At 47.5% G+C, this 18,293-nt stretch overlaps 2 protein-coding genes across 2 annotated transcripts in view; both read left to right on the top strand.

Moving 5' to 3' along the window:
* The window catches only part of LOC134537479 (protein trachealess), a 504,924-nt gene extending 489,488 nt beyond the window's left edge, over nt 1–15,436 (top strand). The window contains exons 13-14 of the mRNA XM_063377954.1: nt 5,842–5,990; nt 9,047–15,436. Coding sequence (XP_063234024.1) covers nt 5,842–5,990; nt 9,047–10,138 — 1,241 coding nt within the window. The 3' untranslated portion in view covers nt 10,139–15,436. The remainder of the gene's footprint in view (nt 1–5,841; nt 5,991–9,046) is intronic.
* A 1,101-nt stretch (nt 15,437–16,537) lies between these two features.
* LOC134537478 (major facilitator superfamily domain-containing protein 8) overlaps nt 16,538–18,293 on the top strand; it is a 35,816-nt gene continuing 34,060 nt past the window's right edge. The window contains exon 1 of the mRNA XM_063377953.1: nt 16,538–16,656. Within this exon, the coding sequence (XP_063234023.1) occupies nt 16,640–16,656 (17 nt within the window). The 5' untranslated portion in view covers nt 16,538–16,639. The remainder of the gene's footprint in view (nt 16,657–18,293) is intronic.

Raw genomic sequence — 18,293 nt, 5'->3', positions numbered from 1 at the left:
TTTACCAAACAAAATGAATTGATACAATACAAATGAAATGAAATGTACCCAAATGTAATGAAATAAATGAATTGTAGTAGAATTACATGAAACAGGTATAACATAACATGAAAACTGGGTGTTTCGAGGGGTCCCAGTGTGACGTGGGAGATCGGGGTAAGGCGCCAGCAGCGCTGAGAAAGTCTACAGGGCTCAGGACACAGCCAACTGTCTGGTCAGCTGAGCGAGGCGGTGACTGTGCTGGGTCGGTGGCCCCAGCCGCTGGTCATTGCCGAAGCCCTAACACCCTCCCGATCAAACAACAGGGAGTGATCCCTAGCATTTCTGTTTTTAAATAACTCTGGAATGTAAAAAAAAAAACCGAACTGAAATTTTTTCCCACTCTACCCTTATAGGGCGCACATGTGGGAGGGACCATGAGAATGCCGGCCGCATGTCGGAACAATCTGCTCGCATATCCTTACGCATGTGTGTCATACACGTTGAATTAAAAAAAAAATCTTTAAAGCCAAAGTAATTAAAAAATTTTTTTAATGTACTTATGATCGAAAGCATTTTAAATTATAGGTAGTCTTAAATTCGAGACTATTTCAAATTTTTTGTCATCTTAAATTTGAGGTGGTTAAAATATAGAAGTCGTCTTATTTGTGTGAGTATTTCTAATCTCAGACTGTCTAAAAATATATATATATATAAAACAATGAAAAATTTTAATCTTAAAACATGTTATTTTAAATTATAGATAATCTTAATTTCGTGAACAATTCAAATCTTGAATTGTTTTAAATTTCAAATAGTTTCAAATCCGAGGTCGTTTGAAATTTGAAATAATTTAAAACAGTGAGGTTGATTTGAATTTGTGACATGTTATTCCGGGCAAAGCCCAGCCAAGCCTCGCCACTCCCTCCTCCTATAGCTGTACCCCTGAGGGTATTCTAGGAGCACTACTTTGATCTTTTTTACTTTCCAAGCATCTATCGGCGTGATAAGATCACATTGAAAAGTTTTTCGGCCTTAGTTGTTCCATCCTGCCTTGTGAATGGTTATGAATAGAGACCTGAAAACTTCGCTGGTTCATTTCGTGTTATGCTAAAATTCAAATAATTATACCTCAGTGCTGCTTCTGTCATTGGTTCACTGTTGATCTGGAGGACTGAGGGCCAATTAGAGATCCTCACTCATAGAAGTGTCGAATCACAGGGCCACCCAGTCGAGACGACTCACAAGATAGCAGCCAATGAACAGTTGGCATTTGCCCGAGTGTGTAGAGGATATTGTAGTCTATCCTGGAGGTCATTGAACCCGCGAATTTTTCCTGTCTCTAGTTATGGATAGTTGACATTTGCAAACACCTGGTGTTGTCTCCGTTGTTAAAAACTGGAGCTGGTCTCGGACCGGAGCAGCTAGGAACTGGAGCTGGTCTCGGACCGGAGTAGCTAGGAACTGGAGCTGGTCTCGGACCGGAGCAGCTAGGAACTGGAGCTGGTCTCGGACCGGAGTAGCTAGGAACTGGAGCTGGTCTCGGACCGGAGCAGCTAGGAACTGGAGCTGGTCTCGGACCGGAGTAGCTAGGAACTGGAGCTGGTCTCGGACCGGAGCAGCTAGGAACTGGAGCTGGTCTCGGACCGGAGTAGCTAGGAACTGGAGCTGGTCTCGGACCGGAGCAGCTAGGAACTGGAGCTGGTCTCGGACCGGAGTAGCTAGGAACTGGAGCTGGTCTCGGACCGGAGTAGCTAGGAACTGGAGCTGGTCTCGGACCGGAGCAGCTAGGAACTGGAGCTGGTCTCGGACCGGAGTAGCTAGGAACTGGAGCTGGTCTCGGACCGGAGCAGCTAGGAACTGGAGCTGGTCTCGGACCGGAGTAGCTAGGAACTGGAGCTGGTCTCGGACCGGAGTAGCTAGGAACTGGAGCTGGTCTCGGACCGGAGTAGCTAGGAACTGGAGCTGGTCTCGGACCGGAGTAGCTAGGAACTGGAGCTGGTCTCGGACCGGAGCAGCTAGGAACTGGAGCTGGTCTCGGACCGGAGTAGCTAGGAACTGGAGCTGGTCTCGGACCGGAGCAGCTAGGAACTGGAGCTGGTCTCGGACCGGAGCAGCTAGGAACTGGAGCTGGTCTCGGACCGGAGCAGCTAGGAACTGGAGCTGGTCTCGGACCGGAGTAGCTAGGAACTGGAGCTGGTCTCGGACCGGAGTAGCTAGGAACTGGAGCTGGTCTCGGACCGGAGTAGCTAGGAACTGGAGCTGGTCTCGGACCGGAGCAGCTAGGAACTGGAGCTGGTCTCGGACCGGAGTAGCTAGGAACTGGAGCTGGTCTCGGACCGGAGTAGCTAGGAACTGGAGCTGGTCTCGGACCGGAGCAGCTAGGAACTGGAGCTGGTCTCGGACCGGAGTAGCTAGGAACTGGAGCTGGTCTCGGACCGGAGCAGCTAGGAACTGGAGCTGGTCTCGGACCGGAGCAGCTAGGAACTGGAGCTGGTCTCGGACCGGAGTAGCTAGGAACTGGAGCTGGTCTCGGACCGGAGCAGCTAGGAACTGGAGCTGGTCTCGGACCGGAGTAGCTAGGAACTGGAGCTGGTCTCGGACCGGAGCAGCTAGGAACTGGAGCTGGTCTCGGACCGGAGTAGCTAGGAACTGGAGCTGGTCTCGGACCGGAGCAGCTAGGAACTGGAGCTGGTCTCGGACCGGAGTAGCTAGGAACTGGAGCTGGTCTCGGACCGGAGCAGCTAGGAACTGGAGCTGGTCTCGGACCGGAGTAGCTAGGAACTGGAGCTGGTCTCGGACCGGAGTAGCTAGGAACTGGAGCTGGTCTCGGACCGGAGCAGCTAGGAACTGGAGCTGGTCTCGGACCGGAGTAGCTAGGAACTGGAGCTGGTCTCGGACCGGAGCAGCTAGGAACTGGAGCTGGTCTCGGACCGGAGTAGCTAGGAACTGGAGCTGGTCTCGGACCGGAGTAGCTAGGAACTGGAGCTGGTCTCGGACCGGAGTAGCTAGGAACTGGAGCTGGTCTCGGACCGGAGTAGCTAGGAACTGGAGCTGGTCTCGGACCGGAGCAGCTAGGAACTGGAGCTGGTCTCGGACCGGAGTAGCTAGGAACTGGAGCTGGTCTCGGACCGGAGCAGCTAGGAACTGGAGCTGGTCTCGGACCGGAGCAGCTAGGAACTGGAGCTGGTCTCGGACCGGAGCAGCTAGGAACTGGAGCTGGTCTCGGACCGGAGTAGCTAGGAACTGGAGCTGGTCTCGGACCGGAGTAGCTAGGAACTGGAGCTGGTCTCGGACCGGAGTAGCTAGGAACTGGAGCTGGTCTCGGACCGGAGCAGCTAGGAACTGGAGCTGGTCTCGGACCGGAGTAGCTAGGAACTGGAGCTGGTCTCGGACCGGAGTAGCTAGGAACTGGAGCTGGTCTCGGACCGGAGCAGCTAGGAACTGGAGCTGGTCTCGGACCGGAGTAGCTAGGAACTGGAGCTGGTCTCGGACCGGAGCAGCTAGGAACTGGAGCTGGTCTCGGACCGGAGCAGCTAGGAACTGGAGCTGGTCTCGGACCGGAGTAGCTAGGAACTGGAGCTGGTCTCGGACCGGAGCAGCTAGGAACTGGAGCTGGTCTCGGACCGGAGTAGCTAGGAACTGGAGCTGGTCTCGGACCGGAGCAGCTAGGAACTGGAGCTGGTCTCGGACCGGAGTAGCTAGGAACTGGAGCTGGTCTCGGACCGGAGTAGCTAGGAACTGGAGCTGGTCTCGGACCGGAGCAGCTAGGAACTGGAGCTGGTCTCGGACCGGAGCAGCTAGGAACTGGAGCTGGTCTCGGACCGGAGCAGCTAGGAACTGGAGCTGGTCTCGGACCGGAGCAGCTAGGAACTGGAGCTGGTCTCGGACCGGAGCAGCTAGGAACTGGAGCTGGTCTCGGACCGGAGTAGCTAGGAACTGGAGCTGGTCTCGGACCGGAGTAGCTAGGAACTGGAGCTGGTCTCGGACCGGAGCAGCTAGGAACTGGAGCTGGTCTCGGACCGGAGTAGCTAGGAACTGGAGCTGGTCTCGGACCGGAGCAGCTAGGAACTGGAGCTGGTCTCGGACCGGAGCAGCTAGGAACTGGAGCTGGTCTCGGACCGGAGTAGCTAGGAACTGGAGCTGGTCTCGGACCGGAGCAGCTAGGAACTGGAGCTGGTCTCGGACCGGAGTAGCTAGGAACTGGAGCTGGTCTCGGACCGGAGCAGCTAGGAACTGGAGCTGGTCTCGGACCGGAGTAGCTAGGAACTGGAGCTGGTCTCGGACCGGAGTAGCTAGGAACTGGAGCTGGTCTCGGACCGGAGCAGCTAGGAACTGGAGCTGGTCTCGGACCGGAGTAGCTAGGAACTGGAGCTGGTCTCGGACCGGAGCAGCTAGGAACTGGAGCTGGTCTCGGACCGGAGTAGCTAGGAACTGGAGCTGGTCTCGGACCGGAGTAGCTAGGAACTGGAGCTGGTCTCGGACCGGAGCAGCTAGGAACTGGAGCTGGTCTCGGACCGGAGCAGCTAGGAACTGGAGCTGGTCTCGGACCGGAGCAGCTAGGAACTGGAGCTGGTCTCGGACCGGAGCAGCTAGGAACTGGAGCTGGTCTCGGACCGGAGCAGCTAGGAACTGGAGCTGGTCTCGGACCGGAGTAGCTAGAACTGGAGCTGGTCTCGGACCGGAGTAGCTAGGAACTGGAGCTGGTCTCGGACCGGAGCAGCTAGGAACTGGAGCTGGTCTCGGACCGGAGTAGCTAGGAACTGGAGCTGGTCTCGGACCGGAGCAGCTAGGAACTGGAGCTGGTCTCGGACCGGAGCAGCTAGGAACTGGAGCTGGTCTCGGACCGGAGTAGCTAGGAACTGGAGCTGGTCTCGGACCGGAGTAGCTAGGAACTGGAGCTGGTCTCGGACCGGAGCAGCTAGGAACTGGAGCTGGTCTCGGACCGGAGTAGCTAGTAACTGGAGCTGGTCTCGGACCGGAGTAGCTAGGAACTGGAGCTGGTCTCGGACCGGAGCAGCTAGGAACTGGAGCTGGTCTCGGACCGGAGTAGCTAGGAACTGGAGCTGGTCTCGGACCGGAGTAGCTAGGAACTGGAGCTGGTCTCGGACCGGAGTAGCTAGGAACTGGAGCTGGTCTCGGACCGGAGCAGCTAGGAACTGGAGCTGGTCTCGGACCGGAGCAGCTAGGAACTGGAGCTGGTCTCGGACCGGAGTAGCTAGGAACTGGAGCTGGTCTCGGACCGGAGCAGCTAGGAACTGGAGCTGGTCTCGGACCGGAGCAGCTAGGAACTGGAGCTGGTCTCGGACCGGAGCAGCTAGGAACTGGAGCTGGTCTCGGACCGGAGCAGCTAGGAACTGGAGCTGGTCTCGGACCGGAGCAGCTAGGAACTGGAGCTGGTCTCGGACCGGAGTAGCTAGGAACTGGAGCTGGTCTCGGACCGGAGTAGCTAGGAACTGGAGCTGGTCTCGGACCGGAGCAGCTAGGAACTGGGGCTGGTCTCGGACCGGAGCAGCTAGGAACTGGAGCTGGTCTCGGACCGGAGCAGCTAGGAACTGGAGCTGGTCTCGGACCGGAGCAGCTAGGAACTGGAGCTGGTCTCGGACCGGAGCAGCTAGGAACTGGAGCTGGTCTCGGACCGGAGCAGCTAGGAACTGGAGCTGGTCTCGGACCGGAGCAGCTAGGAACTGGAGCTGGTCTCGGACCGGAGCAGCTAGGAACTGGAGCTGGTCTCGGACCGGAGCAGCTAGGAACTGGAGCTGGTCTCGGACCGGAGCAGCTAGGAACTGGAGCTGGTCTCGGACCGGAGCAGCTAGGAACTGGAGCTGGTCTCGGACCGGAGTGTCTTGCCGTGTGCCGCAGGCAGGAACGCCGGCGGAGCGCCGCGGCCGCAGCAGGACCCGCACCGGTCGCCCCCGGACCTGGAGGACGGCTCCTCGGAGCCGCCGGGCGACCAGCGGGGCCGCGGACAGCTGGACCACGCAGCGCAGCTGCGCGCCGAGCACATCAGGGTGCGTGCCCCCCCCCCCCCGTCACACCTCCCCCAACCTAGTTCACAACCACGCAGTGGGAGACTTTCCTCGGACATGCCCCATTCCAGTTTTGCAAACTTAAGATTGAAAATTAAAACGCGTGTCCTCGAGCAACGGGCAGCCTTCTTTTCACAGACGAGAGAGCCAAACGCCTGATCGTTAGGTACACCTGTATTTCGCGATTTCATTTCACGTCAAGGTATTTCACAAAACACTGTAGCTTTTTCTAAGAGTCATGGCAAAATTGTGAGGGTGCAGCAGTACTGTGACCACATTCTCATTGGCCCACGTCAAGTAGCGGGACGACACCTCTCACCGACCTCAGCCAATAACCACAGGAGAAGAGATACAGTATTTTGTGAAAAACCTTGACACGAAATGTATTCGCGAAATACAGGTGTCCCTACGGATCGTGCATCTTCGGTTTTTTTTTTTTTTTTTTTGTTCATTGTAAGTAAATATTGCGGTGTTTATGAAAGGAAACTAATGGTCAATTAGGTTAGGTTAGCTACATTATAAATACTTTAAAACATTGTGGACGGTTGATTTGGTTAGGATAGCTACATTAAAGATACGGAGGAAAAAAAACATGGAACTTCGGGGAAATTCGGGTTTTGGCTCTCTCGTCTGTGAAAAGAAGGCTACCCCCCCCCCCCCCAGGAACACCGTGGCCTATAGCTCTCGAAACTAGTTTAGAAATATGCAATGGGAGATTTTGATTAAATACAACTTCTCGGACATGTGCCGTTGAAGTTTGGCAAACTTAAGATTGAAACAGAGAACAGGCCAAAAGTCAGCTGATGTCAAACACTTGAATCTGAAAATGTATTACGGACAGCACAACGAAGACAGCACATACGAACTAGTTCAGACTTAAATATCAGACAGCAACAAGAATTTCATGGAAGGAATTTGGTCGTGAAAAAAAATTAGATAAAATCACGGACGAATGCAGTGAGCCAACAAAGACGAGTCGGTTTCAACAATAACATTTGGCTTGTTCTCTGCAGGCTTGTGTTTACATTTTTTTAATTCAAATTTAGTGTTCTTTAAATACTTTTTTTCCCATGACAAACAATGCAAGACTGAAATAGAGTATGTCCAAGAAATTGTATTACATCAAGACGACAATGTTTATGAGACATTGCTTAGCAATGGCGTATGTCCAAAAGCTTACATCAAGTCATGCACTCCCATTGCACAAATCTTTCAAAGATAATATCAATGCCCGGTATGGACCCGGTATGCATATTTCTCTGAGGAAGTTGGAAAAGAAAATGTTTGATGCTTAGCAATGGCGTATGTCCAAAAGCTTACATCAAGTCATGCACTCCCATTGCACAAATATTTCAAAGATAATACAAAGGCTGCACTGTGACGACCATCACACAATGAACTCCACGTACAAGGACCAAACTAAAACATGTGGTGGGTGGGTACTAAGGTGGCTGCTAAGAGGTCACTTTCAATTGGTGAGGCAGATGGACGATGAGGTTAAAAATACCAAACTCATCTATATGTCGTAGAGGAACCACGGTAATGCACAACAAAATATGAATGCTCAAACACAGAGTAAGCTAGCCAAAAAATTTACGAGCCTCTTTGCTGTTAACTACGAAAACAGGTGAGTCCGTTCGGAATGACACCGTGGCTGCGACATTTGCAGAGGAAAGACAGGTTATTTGAATGATCCATCTGTCTGTTTTCGAATAACCTGACTTTTCCTATGCAATTGTGGCAGCAATGGTGTCATCCCGAACGGACTCACTGTGAAGTGACCAGTTAACCGCAGTCCGTCTCGTTTGGCTTTGTTTTCTGTGTTCGAGCATTCATATTTTTGTCCGTTATTGAGGTTTCTCTATGGCATACAGTAAAACCAGCCATGGCACATGACCATGTGGTCTCTGGCAGAACACAATTCATCACACCCCATCGCATTCCAATGTATGAAGCATGCAGTGCTTCTTAAAAAATATATTGTTACCATCGGATTTCCATTTGTTTCATCACTCCACTCCTTGAAACCATCAGGCACACCACAAACAGTTACTGAGTTTCAGGGTCAAGTCACCATGTTCGCTCAAAGAAGGGACGGGGGAGGTATCAGTGACGAATATTTACTGCTGTAATTATTTGGTAATGGATTTGATACAGAATACTCGAATTTTGGATACAGTATATTCACAATCATACTCCAAAAAGCCATTTTAAACTTTAATTTTATTTGTTTTATTGTGCATTTTTCTAAAGATAATTGAGTTGAAATATTACACCTTACTAGTACACTATGAGATTTATGTTTCGGTGGTGAAAGTAACCATTTATATCACAATTTCATTAAGTTACGTTTCTAGTAAATACGTAATACATAGGGACACCTGTATTTCGCGAATACATTTCGTGTCAAGGTATTTCACAAAATGCTGTAGCTTTTCTCATGTGGTTATTGGCTGAGGTCGGTGAGAGGTGTCGTCCCGCTCTTGATGGGGCCAATGAGAATGTGGTCACCTTACTGCTGCACCCTCACGATTTGCCATATGACTCTTAAAAAAAGCTACAGTGTTTTGTGAAATACCTTGACATGAAATGAAATCCCAAAATACATGTGTCCCTAGCTAATACATAGGGGCAGGCATTTTTCGCGAAAAGATTTGAATGCGTTTTAGACTGTAACAAGGTATACCCGCACCTGTGGTTTCTTCCTTGTGATTGGCGGCCGTCAGCGAGAGCCGTCGAGTCCTTATTTGACCGGGGCCACTCAGGACTCGTTTGCTTCCGCACTGAATCACTGTGATTGATGTTGTTACAATCGACAGAAACTCACCCGAACGCGAAACACAGACGATGCTATAGTGTTTTAACTTTCATCTAGTCTCGAAATCTTTTCGCGAAATCTGCATGCCCCTACTAATATGTCATCATCCCACCGTGTAGTTGACTGCCAGGCCAGGCTGCATGTGCGAGGAAGAGTACAAGTACACGGTCGCGCTGGCCCGAGGCGACCAGGGAGGACAGAGCGGGGCTCGCTGTTGCAGCTGGCGGCGGGGCTCAGCATCCGCGCGCTCAAGAAGCTGTCGGGCGAGAAGCAGGCGCCGCGGCGCGCGGGCAAGCGCAAGCTGGCCGACGACGACAGCAGCTGCTGCAGCTCCGAGGAGGAGGAGGAGGACGAAGAGGAGGACGAGGAGGAGGTCGCGCGCGGCAAGCCGCCTCCGCCGCCGCCGCGCGTCGCCGTGCTCAGCCCCGCCTCCTCGTCCTGCCACTCGTCGGCGACCGGGGCTCCGGCTCCCAGCCCAGGGGAGGCCGCCGCGGCGACTACCGTCAAGGACCTGGAGCACGCCATGTCCAAGCACCTGCCGCGCGCGTCGCCGCCTCCGGCCGCCGCCCACCAGCCCACCGACTTCAGCGCCGACGCGCTGCTCAAGCAGCAGCAGCAGCGCTCCACGATCCAGTGGATCGGCGCGCACCACCACCACCACCACCACCACCCCTCGCTGGCGCACCAGCAGCAGCTGCCCGCCTCGGCGCTGCTGCGCCAGCTCTACGCCAACCGCGAGAGCGTGATCCGCGCCAACGTGCACGCGGGCGCGCGCCCCGGCGCCGGCTACTACGCCGCCGCCGACGCCGCGGGCCCGCTGCCCACCCCGCCGGGCAGCGACGGCTCCTCGGCGTACGGCGACCACCAGTTCGCGCTCGGCCAGAAGCCCGACGCGTTCGGCAGCCTCGTGTCGTCCTACTCGGGCGGCTACGCCGTCGACTACCACCCGGCCATGACGCCGCCGTCGTCGGTGAGCCCGCGCGACAAGACGCACCACGCGCAGCAGGGCGGCGCCGGCGCGCACTTCGACGCCTACCCGGAGGTGCTGCGGCCGCAGTTCCTGGGCGGAGACGCGCCGGCGCAGCCCCTGCCGCTCAAGCCGCAGGTGTACTCGGCGGTGCACCACGCCGGGGCCCTGGACGCCGCCTACGCCGCCTCGGCGTCGCTGGACCAGTCGCAGTTCTACCACCACCCCGCCTCGGGCGCCGGCTTCCACCTGTACCACCCGTCCGGCAAGAGCGCGGCCGCCGCGGGCAGCGTGTACCCCGAGGCGCTCAAGAACCCCGCCAACTGGTACTCCGCCGCGTCCTAGTACAAGTAGGCGCCCCGCGTCCCCCCCTCCCCCAAAACCCGTACTTAAATGCCAAAAAAAAAAAAATAAACAAAAAAAACTGAACTCCTTGCACCCCCGAGGAGATCGCTTGTAGGCCCCTGTAGTGCGCAGTAGCGTGCGGACGGCGCGTTTCGGAGCGCCCCCCGACGTGGCGGCCCGAAGCACCGCGATAGATCCAGTATTACCCCAGGTTGTGTGCTCCAGCGAGTCTGCAGTCACGTGGGCGGGTGTCTCTCCAACATATCAGCTCCGTGCGCGACGAGCAGCGGGAATAGTGTCTGCAGCGGCGAGGTGGCGGAGATCGGAAAGATTTCGGCCGAGTGTTGCGTCTGTTTTGAAATTTTATTCGCTGGAGTGTATACAGGTTGAAGACGTAGTCTACTGTAAAAAAAAAAAAGATCAGAAGTCGATTCATTGTTTTTTATGATTATCCTTATTTATGATCAATGCATTAGGGTGTATTAATTGGCGATGCGTAGTAAAAAAAGAACAATCGGCAGATATAACTGTTCGGAAGTTTAAGAGAAAGGACGAACTGTAACTCTCCAAATTAGTTGTCGATGATGTGTACTGAGAATGTATCTGGGTGTGTGGGTGTGTGCAAATCGTGCCAACGGCCATGACCCGACGAAGAAGACGTTCCGAAGGACGCCGAAGAAATGTTGGACTGGACATCATGTACCTACTTGTTACTTCTTTGGGCATTGGCAGCAATGGAGGCAGGCATGTGAAGCATATATTCAAATTGTTGTACATACTTACAAAAATAAATAGTCATAGCGTGTATGTAACGACTAAGTGTGTGGTGAGCATGCATTTCCATCTCTCTCTCTCTCTCTCTCTCTCTCTCTCTCTCTCTCTCTCTCTCTGTCTCTTACGTTGTGTGCAGGCTTTTCAGAAAAGAACGCTAGGATCTCATGATGTCTCGTTGAATCACCGCGATGTTTCTAGTGCAGTCAGAACTTTGTGATGTCGTGCTGCTAAGAGGTGAAGTTTAAACGTCGTCCCATCTATTTCCTTCGTGGAACTGCTTGTATCAGTAGACAACTGGTAGTTTAGGAAGAACACGTGTCGATGATGTTTGTCCTGGCCAGACACCTTTGTTCCTCCAGTTCTGCTGCTACCAGCAGCCTCTCTTACCATAGTTTCCATTTCTTCAATAGAGACAGTTGTAATTCGCCAACATATTTCGTGCCAAGATATTTCCGGAAATTCTATCCTATAGGTTATAGTAGCTATGGACAATATTTTATGGTTAGGGACACCTGTATTTCGCGAATACATTTCGTTTCAAGGTATTTCACAAAACACTGTAGCTTTTTCTAAGAGTCATGGCAAATTGTGAGCGTGCAGCAGTACGGTGACCACGTTCTCATTGGCCCCGTCAAGAGCGGGACGACACCTCTCACCGACCGCAGCCAATAACCACAGGAGAAAAGCTACAGTATTTTGTGAAATACCTTGACACGGAATGTATTCGCGAAATACAGGTGTCCCTAATGGTAAATTGCAACAAAGTCGAAATAACCCCGAAAAGCGTGTCGGTCCACTATATAACACAGAGATACAACTTAATATGCTATACAGCACCGAGATGCAAGTAAAACTTGAAACCAGCTTGAATTCTAACAAAACGTAGCTCAAGAAATATATTTAATTATGTTAAATTCAATTAAGTTTGTAACGAAAAGTATGTAAAGGAATAATGGATGGGATGAAAATAATTTAGCTTTTTTTGATCTTGAGTGTCTCTTATTAATTCAATTTTTAATCACTGATGTTGATACATTTATTTTTTTCAAAAACACAAATGCTTGCCCGTATATATTTATTGTTCTTAGTAATTCTTTCCCAGACCTGCTCATAACAAATTATTATATTTAAAAAAATGCAACATGTCATACTCAATAATAATACGCTATTTTTTTGTTTGAAATAAGTGGGTATAAATGAATATCTTAGTCTTATTTGTTGTATACGTATATGTATTATGAATAAACTGAATTTATATAAAAATGAAAGCAATGACACCAAGATCAATTTTAAAAACATAATGGCCCTAAAAAAATTAAAAAATACATATAATATTGTCTCAACATTCAGCTAGAGAGAAAGAATAATCACGAAATTTTTTGGACAAAGAGTGTCTGCAAAACACGGTATTTTCTTCGCTCTGTTTTTGGTTGGAAATGATATTTTGACAGGATGTAGGCCTAGTTACTTTCGGACGAATCACGTACGTTTTGTAATTGAAAATTGTGTAAACATAAATGAAGTGCAATGAAGCCTAACAAATCGACCAATTTTTCTGCAGTGAGTCGCCATCCCTGCCTATTGCGTTTTTATTTTTTTATTTCCTCTGGTCGGTGGACTTCTGTTTAAAAGAACAGTTGTAATTTCGCAGACGAAGCTCAGATGTCGACAGTACAGCTACCAAATTATGATTGGCTGGGCCTAATGCCCAATGAGTTATTCTCGCTTATAGGAACCAATATATGGAGCTACCCTGTGTTTCACAAAGACGTTTCGTATCAAGATATTTCCCAAAACACTGTAGCCTATCTTTGCTGTTGTGGTGAATCATAAGCTTTCAGTTGTACAGTAAGGGCGCTGTCATTAGCCCAGTCGAGTGTGGGACCGACCTTAGCCAATAGTAAACGGACTGTTCAAAAGCATTAACACAGTGTGTTTAAAAATATATATATCCTACATGAATAATAGGGAAAGAAACATTGTTAACAGAAACCAGTGATTCGAAGTGTGACAAAGAGCCAATCTTTTCTGCTAGTATAACTGTCTCTATAATCATCACTAGTGACACAACATGGAACCCTTACTTAACTTATTCAAGCACCTTAAAAGCCTAATTTAATTATTCAAATAAAATCTAAAACTGTTTCTTAAACAGATTGTAACATATTTATCGTATGATATTTTTCCCCCCCCTGGGTAACATTCCTGACGCTCTGGAATCATAAAATTTGAAAGTCTCTATAAATTTTCTGTCAAATAAAACATTTAATTTCAACGGAAATGAGAATTAGTAACGTGGAGAACACTTATACACATACTTCTAAAAAGGGTACCAAAGAGAAAACTTTGATGTGCCAGTTTGAGAAATTGTATAGCATAACCATATACTGTTTGTTGCCTGTGTACACAATTGGAGGATATTTTATAAAATGTGCTAAAAAAATAAATCTTAATTTAGACATTATCAGTTTGGTTCACTGAACAATATCGAATGTAAACTATTCTAAGACATATTTAGCTATAGCACAAAGTTCAAGATTGGAAAATAAATTTTAAAATGATACATGTATCTCACTCGTATGATGAATTATTTAAATAATGTATTGTTAATTAGTTTTTAAAATGTAATATGTTGTTATATTACATTTGATGAAATGGAAGCTTCTTTTCTTGTCTATGTGTGCTATTGTGGACAAGCTGAAGTTAATATTACTGTGCAATAAACTTAAAATAGCCAATTTAGAGGATCTACGATTGTATGCAGTTATGTAGATATTTGTCTGTCTTTGTTTCATCCGATTTACTATTGTTTTTCTCTGTCAGTGAACTATTGTGCTATTGTTGGCTCCTTAATTTCATACATTTAAAAAAGACAGACATGCTAAGTTTTGTTTTATTTTTTCTTCAGATACTTTTAAATGTTTATCATTACAGTTTACGTGTTGTTTGAAAACAAGAAATAATGATTTGTTATTCTGTTGTAAGATTATTTGTTGTTTTTTTTTAATAAAATTATTAGGAGTCGTATATTTCTTCTGTTCGTGTGTTCGTTAATTGTTAGGGTTTCTTTCCATTTGTTGGAGTTGAATAAACATATAAAATCATTACCACCAGAATATTTATCTCTCTTTGCAAACCTTCTCCCTGACATTAAATTAACAATATATATTTTTAAAATTGCTAATTTCATTTCATTTTGACATTGACAGAGTGAAAATGACAATAACCTTTATCTTACACTTTATATCAATACAACTTATTTTTAGAGTAATCAATAAAAATATTATTGACACATCAGACACAACATGAGGCATTTGGAGGAGGTGTTAAGGGGGGGGGGGGGGATTTACATACAATCTAATAAATTCTAAAAACAACATAGAAAAATCGTATTTGATCAATTAATAATCCTGCTGAGTACAAAATACAGAATGGAACATTTCAAAATACGTATTTTTTATCGAACGTATACTGTACAAAAAAATCGTGTCAGGGTTTTGTCAACAAATTCTGACAGCTCGAAAGCAAAATTGGGCCATCCTTTCCCTGTCGCAGACGCACATACCTTCTCTCGGTGACCCCATTCGACAGTGATTGATTATGCATGAGCTGGGCTGGGCGAGTTGCTGTGTATTCATACCGCTAGACTGACAGTCTTTTGTCCGCGCGGAGCGAAAGCGTCTATTGACTCCGCGGGTCATTTTGGAAACTTACGGGATCAGCTACGCTGGGCGGGGGAAAAAAAAACTATCTACTCGCGCTTGAATCCACTCGCTGCTACCAAACTTGTCAAAATTAAATATCACTGTCTAGGCTAGTTAGCCTTTTTGTCATTATTTTATACGATGAGTGATCTTTATTTCACTGCTTTCTGAATAACTTATCGTCGGCCGGTAACATTCGTGTACGTTTTTTTTATTCTGTCATTAGTAGAAAAATGATGAAAATATAATTATTCTGTAATCATATCGTTTAATATGTTGTGATGACTAATAAAAAATGGACAGCAGATTACTTAGCGAGTTGGCGAGTTTTGCTAGCTTTGTGTAATAGGAACTCATGAAACAATTAATACACGCCTACTCGCCAACGAGTAGCTAGCAGACTCGCCCCTGTGATGAAAAAGCACCCAGAGTTTGGAAATGCCTGCGTGTATGTTAAGACAGTTGATTATTTCACGAGTATAATATTATCTCAAGATAGGCTTCAAATTCATACCACCGAAAATCAACAATTACGTTACTCTTTTATCCCCACATCTGGTATCCTACTTAAATAAAGTAATGTAACGTGTGTGCAGACTGTGATTTCCTAGGAAAATTGATTGATAGGATTCAGAACCATGCATTGTTACCGATAAGAAAATAGGACCCACATACACCAAAGTGCAGTGACCTGTCAATGAGTTTGAGACTGTGTTTTGCATATGGATTGATGAGCGGAAACGTAGACACTGCGTTACAACCAAAACACCTCCTCTCTGCCAGGTAACACTTTTGCCTTGTTTACCCCGAACTAGGGAGGCGCGGTGGATGGTCGGCTAGAACATTCGTCTTCCACCAAAGCGACCGGGGTTCGATTCTCGGCAGGGTCTAACCCAAATTTGTCGCAAGTGGGAACTGTGGCGGACGTTTCCGTGGTTTGTGGGTTTTGTCGTGGTACTCCCACTTCCCCCCCCCCCCAACCATTCATTCCGTCGCTGCTCCACGCTCCATCTCATATTCTTCAGGCTGACAGATTCCTATGATGAGTGTCAGCCCCGTTCTATCCACGTAGACCCAGCCCCGGGCGGGAAAACTAACGTCTACTTTCATTGTCAACCCCAAAACTAAACTATGCGACAGAACGCAACCAACCAATCAGTGGCCAGGTGTTTAGGCCCGGCCAAAACAAGATCATCCACGGTGGGACAGTGACCAATCAGATGCGACACGACTCGGCCAATAGTCGTCCGATTACTCCTATGTCAAATGTGCCACCAGTACATTAATTACAGAGGCTTACTCAGTTGTGGTGGGGGCATGGTGGAGAAATACTTTTAAAAATATATCATTCCCACCAATAATGAAAAAAAAAAAAAAAAACAGAGGTAAAGGTGAATCTCTTTTTTCCCCCGAAATTAAATTCTGTGTACACTCCTGATTAGTGTTCTGAAAACTTCGATGCACAGCTTATGTGCATAGAATGCCGCTATGTATTGTTTTTATTTTACAAATCACGTTTTCATTTGTCAAACTTTCGCACAGTGAAAGAAAAACAACACGTTGAAATCAAATTATTTATCAATTTATTTCCATTATAAACATAAATTATCAAAGCCCAGGGAATTATTTTTTTTTTCTGCTGTCTAACATTTTCAAGTTGTAGTGTTTGCAGTGACGTCTTGCTACTTTCGGTAGTTGCAAAAGCGTAAGCTGAAATTCGTTTGGAGAGGTGATGGGGGTGTTACACTTTTCCCTGCTGTTTGCTTTCATATTCTTTCCGTTTGTTGGCGGGAACGAGAGAGTCAGTAGAGACGTGCGAGCGAGCGATCGGGGAACTCCGGGCACGTTCGGGACGGATCGCGGCCGCGGCGCGCGGTGAAAGCTTGTTGCGGGGAGTGTGCGCGCATGCGCAGGAGCGCGACCTTGCCGGGCCGCGCGCCTGCGCGGTGGGTCGGAGTGGCGGCTCGCGGCTGGCCGCGCGTGCGTGCAGCTGCGGGGACTCGTGGGACTAGCAACCGCCGCCATGAAGAACGTGCCGAGGTGAGCGAACATGTGTGTTGCCATCGCTACCGCGTCGCTTGGCCGCGCGCTACTCTCGCGCGTTCCAGACAAGTCGCATCGCAGCTCATTGTTGTGATACGTTCATTGCACCAAATCATTTCATTGACGGATACAATATTTTTTTTTCTGGAGGGGATTTTCTATAAATACGATTTATTTCAATCTTCTAAAAGAAAACTTACGTCAACTCGAGGTTTGGAAAGTTACATTATGATTATTTAAGTTTCGATCTCACACGCCATGTTGATTGTTTAAGTTTTTTTTTGTCATTACGTTTATTTAAGGGTTATTTCTAAAGTTTTAACTCGATACCTCACTTGAAGTCGTTGTACTACAAATATATTTACAACAGATATTCATGATTGTAATTATTCGTAATTATCATGACTTGCGCCACATAACTTTTTTTTTTACGAAATGCGTTATGTTGTTTGTACAGGTAATCGCGCCAAGTGACGATTTTGTGTACATGATCTGACAATTGAAACAGGACTTTGGTTACTTTCGAAGTTTAACAAGGCAGTCTTATTAAGCTAGGTTAACTACAAATGAAAACTCTTTGATCGTGGTAATGTGCTTGTTACGCAGGCAGGCCTACGTGTTGTTTTACCACATATTGGAGCCTTGGTATATTTCAGATCTTATTAGAACAACTTAGTGACCTATTTTGATCAATAAAAGGGTTTTGATGTTTCCATATCTCTTCCACGGTTTACTCCGCTTGTGTTGCCTGCCACACAGTCAAATTGGTCTCGTTTTGCTTGTGCTGCTCTTTGTAGTAAAAGCGTGATTGTGATATGTTAACGAACGATTCGATACTTTTTGAGGTAATTTATACATAAATTATGTAACCGTGTCAGCATTAGTTTTTAATGTGCCTTGAGGATAAATAGATGGTTTATAAGAAAATTATTTTTATAATTTGTTATTTCTTTATAGTTTGTTGTCTTTGTTTCCACACCTGTTGACCTAGATATTATGTCCTTGATTATGTTCGTTATAGTCGTTTCTCTCTTTTTTTTAATGGTTTTTTTTCATGCGACATTCTCGATTGGATCATTCTTGTCCAAACAAGCTGATCTTTATTTTCAACACATACATGTAATAAAGCTGAAGAGTTAATTTGTTTGTTTGAGCGCGCTAATCTCTGGAGCTACCAGTCGGATTAGAAAAATCTTTTTGCATTTGATAGCTCATTTCGTGAGGAAGTTTATAGGCTATTTAACATCACGTTACGACTCTTAGGAGCCAAACAACAAGATAAAAGTCAGAAAGAACGCTAAGCGAAAACGATGTAATAGCTTGAGCGGGCGATGCGAAGTGGTGGGAGGTGGGAAACAGTACCTACTGGTAGTTCCATAGATATGTTAGTATAAATAATTTTCTTAACAAAAAAAGCTGAAATTGCTATCTTAATTTTTTTTCAAATTGTGTTGACAAACTTTAATATTCTTCTGCCAAGAAAATAGTTCTTCAAGTAAAATATATACCAGATTTTTTTCTGTTTTTATTATTTTGTTTAATTCATCAAAGAGTTTAGACTTTTGCGTGAAAATGAAACGGTAGATGAGCGTATGAACAGGTTGGACAGACAACGTAACATTACCGAACAAAAC

This window comes from Bacillus rossius, chromosome 12 (assembly GCF_032445375.1).
Source record: "Bacillus rossius redtenbacheri isolate Brsri chromosome 12, Brsri_v3, whole genome shotgun sequence".
Classification (NCBI taxonomy): Eukaryota; Metazoa; Arthropoda; class Insecta; order Phasmatodea; family Bacillidae; genus Bacillus; species Bacillus rossius.
Note: the sequence above shows the minus strand (reverse complement) of the source record. Positions and strands in the feature narration are given on the sequence as shown.